Genomic DNA, 2072 nt, shown 5'->3' with positions numbered 1-2072 from the left:
TTTTTTTTTTTTTTTTTTGGTATCTGGTATTATGTTGTACAAGTAGTGCTCTACAGCCGTCTACAGTGATAATGCAAGGTTTTGATGTGGCCCTCGCGAACACTCGTAACGTCTACAGCGGCTTTGCCGCGCATATAGTCAGGGTATTAATACGGTAGTGTGGGGCGATGCTTAAGAGATGGGGTGTGGGGTGTGGGGCATGGGCATAACGGGGAGGTCATCAGTAATGTGCGTCCAGTTCTTACGGTTCTAAAAACACTAAGAGATTGGCCTAGATCATCTAAGACATTATAGAGCTTTATACACATCACAGACTTCGATAGACGTTACAGAGACCTATAGAGGCTACAGCACTTTTGTAGAACTATGCAGGAATGGGATCATATGATAGCTACCGCAAAAGCTCGTGTGTGTGATAATCAGCGTAAGTGTTGACATAGTACCTACGGAATGCATCAAGTGAGTCGGAGAAATGAAATGTGGCAGGGATGCGTGTACGTCCGTAAACAGGAATGAGATGGCACGAGCGGACAATGGAATCAGCAGACACAACCCCCAAAGCCCGACGCCCATGGAGGACCTCAGGTTTCACTACCCACATGCCTGTAACCGGATCCGGACCGTCTCCGACCTGCTCGAACCATTCGAGCAAAGCGCACTCGTAACGGACAATTCCGTACACAAATGACAGGAATGCACGCACACGGCCGATAGCCATACCATACATCCCAGGGTCATCGCTCAGCTGCACAAGGACAGTATCGCGACGAGGTCCATCCTGGCGCCAACTCGGTGTGCACCTGATCATCTCGGAGTGCATGCCACCAGCACCGCAGAGCTCGCTCGGGGCGAAAAATACGGCCTTCGCACTGCCATGCACGGTAACGCGAGTCGAGTGCGCAAGCCAGGGACAGACAGCGAGTGGTATCACCACATCTGGCTCGTCGAAGTCCGGAAACAGCTGCTCACGAAGAAAGCGGCGTAGAAGCTCATGAAGAGCTGGCATGCCTAGATACTGAGCAATAGTGTTGACTGGTGCTCTGCGGACTACGAAATTGAAGTCAACAGCTGTCCCGAACAAAGCGAAAATGACGTACTGTATCGTGCGGAGAGATGAACTTGTGATTCGATGTGCGGTCCGGCCTCATCAGCGACATCTTGTTCATTTGCGTGTAGCTCTTCGCGCTCCAATTGAGCATCTTGCGGCGGTGCGAGGCCCACCTGTATGCCATGCTTGGATCAGGTGCACCAATCGGAAGCAAAATGGGTCAGACTCACCTTGCGAAGGGCGTAAGAGATCAAATCCCCATGCAACAAGCCACGACGGCCTAGCTCGACACGTAGCGCAGCGAGCTTCGTGAGACGTGTGTTTGTGCGAAGGATTTGCAATAGCGGGTTGTTGCGGTTCGATGCACGCCAAGGACGCTTCACAGCAGCGATGTGCTTCGACTCGCTGATTGAAGTGCACACACCGTTGGGCGACCCAAAGAGCTTGATCATCCGGGTATAATGGAGAAGTGCGTGTTGTCGGGGTAGCGCAAAACCGTTCGGTCGCACACCAGTCTCGACGAAGATTGAGCGAAGCTCGCAGAAGCGTGCCAACGCAGCATCCATGGCGTCGAGGGAGGTGGTGTCGTGAGAGGGGCGCCTCGCAAGGTATGCGAACTCGAGGAACGCATCAAGACAGCGTATCATCTTGTCAGGAACGTATCCGGTTAGCACCGGCAGGAAGACCTGCAAGGATACATAGTAAGCAAACATTACGAGAAACAAACCGGATCGCACAGGCCTTCATGAGTGCCTTCGAGTCGTTGCCCGTCCACTGCTTGAAATTTCGCCCTTGCGGAAAGCGCCGTAGCCCAGGAAATGCGGGGACACTGGCGATCCTGTGAACGTATCAGCAGATGATTCAGAATCACTGTCACAGAAAACAAACCGCCGATCGATATCATCGAGTATCCGCTTTGCTTCACGCTCGCTCTCCGCAGTCAACGTGATGTAGTTGATGACCCACGCCACAAGATGGTCTTTGAATGTGCCCTTGATGAGCTGATGGAGGAGGTCGGGTGTGA

General features: G+C 52.6%; 1 protein-coding gene across 1 annotated transcript; it reads right to left on the bottom strand.

Moving 5' to 3' along the window:
- Positions 1 to 391: 391 nt before the first annotated feature.
- TRAVEDRAFT_137916 (uncharacterized protein) lies at positions 392 to 2067 on the bottom strand (the record flags this gene model as incomplete). The annotated part of the gene is made up of 5 exons (XM_008047810.1): positions 392 to 1038; positions 1080 to 1176; positions 1279 to 1734; positions 1772 to 1886; positions 1937 to 2067. Coding segments are annotated over 5 exons (1446 nt in total), but the record flags the coding sequence as incomplete, so codon positions are not given.
- Positions 2068 to 2072: the final 5 nt, after the last annotated feature.

Source organism: Trametes versicolor, assembly GCF_000271585.1.
Source record: "Trametes versicolor FP-101664 SS1 unplaced genomic scaffold TRAVEscaffold_269, whole genome shotgun sequence".
NCBI lineage: Eukaryota > Fungi > Basidiomycota > Agaricomycetes > Polyporales > Polyporaceae > Trametes > Trametes versicolor.
The sequence above is the reverse complement of the archived record's forward strand: the minus strand, read 5'-3'. Positions and strand labels throughout refer to the sequence as shown.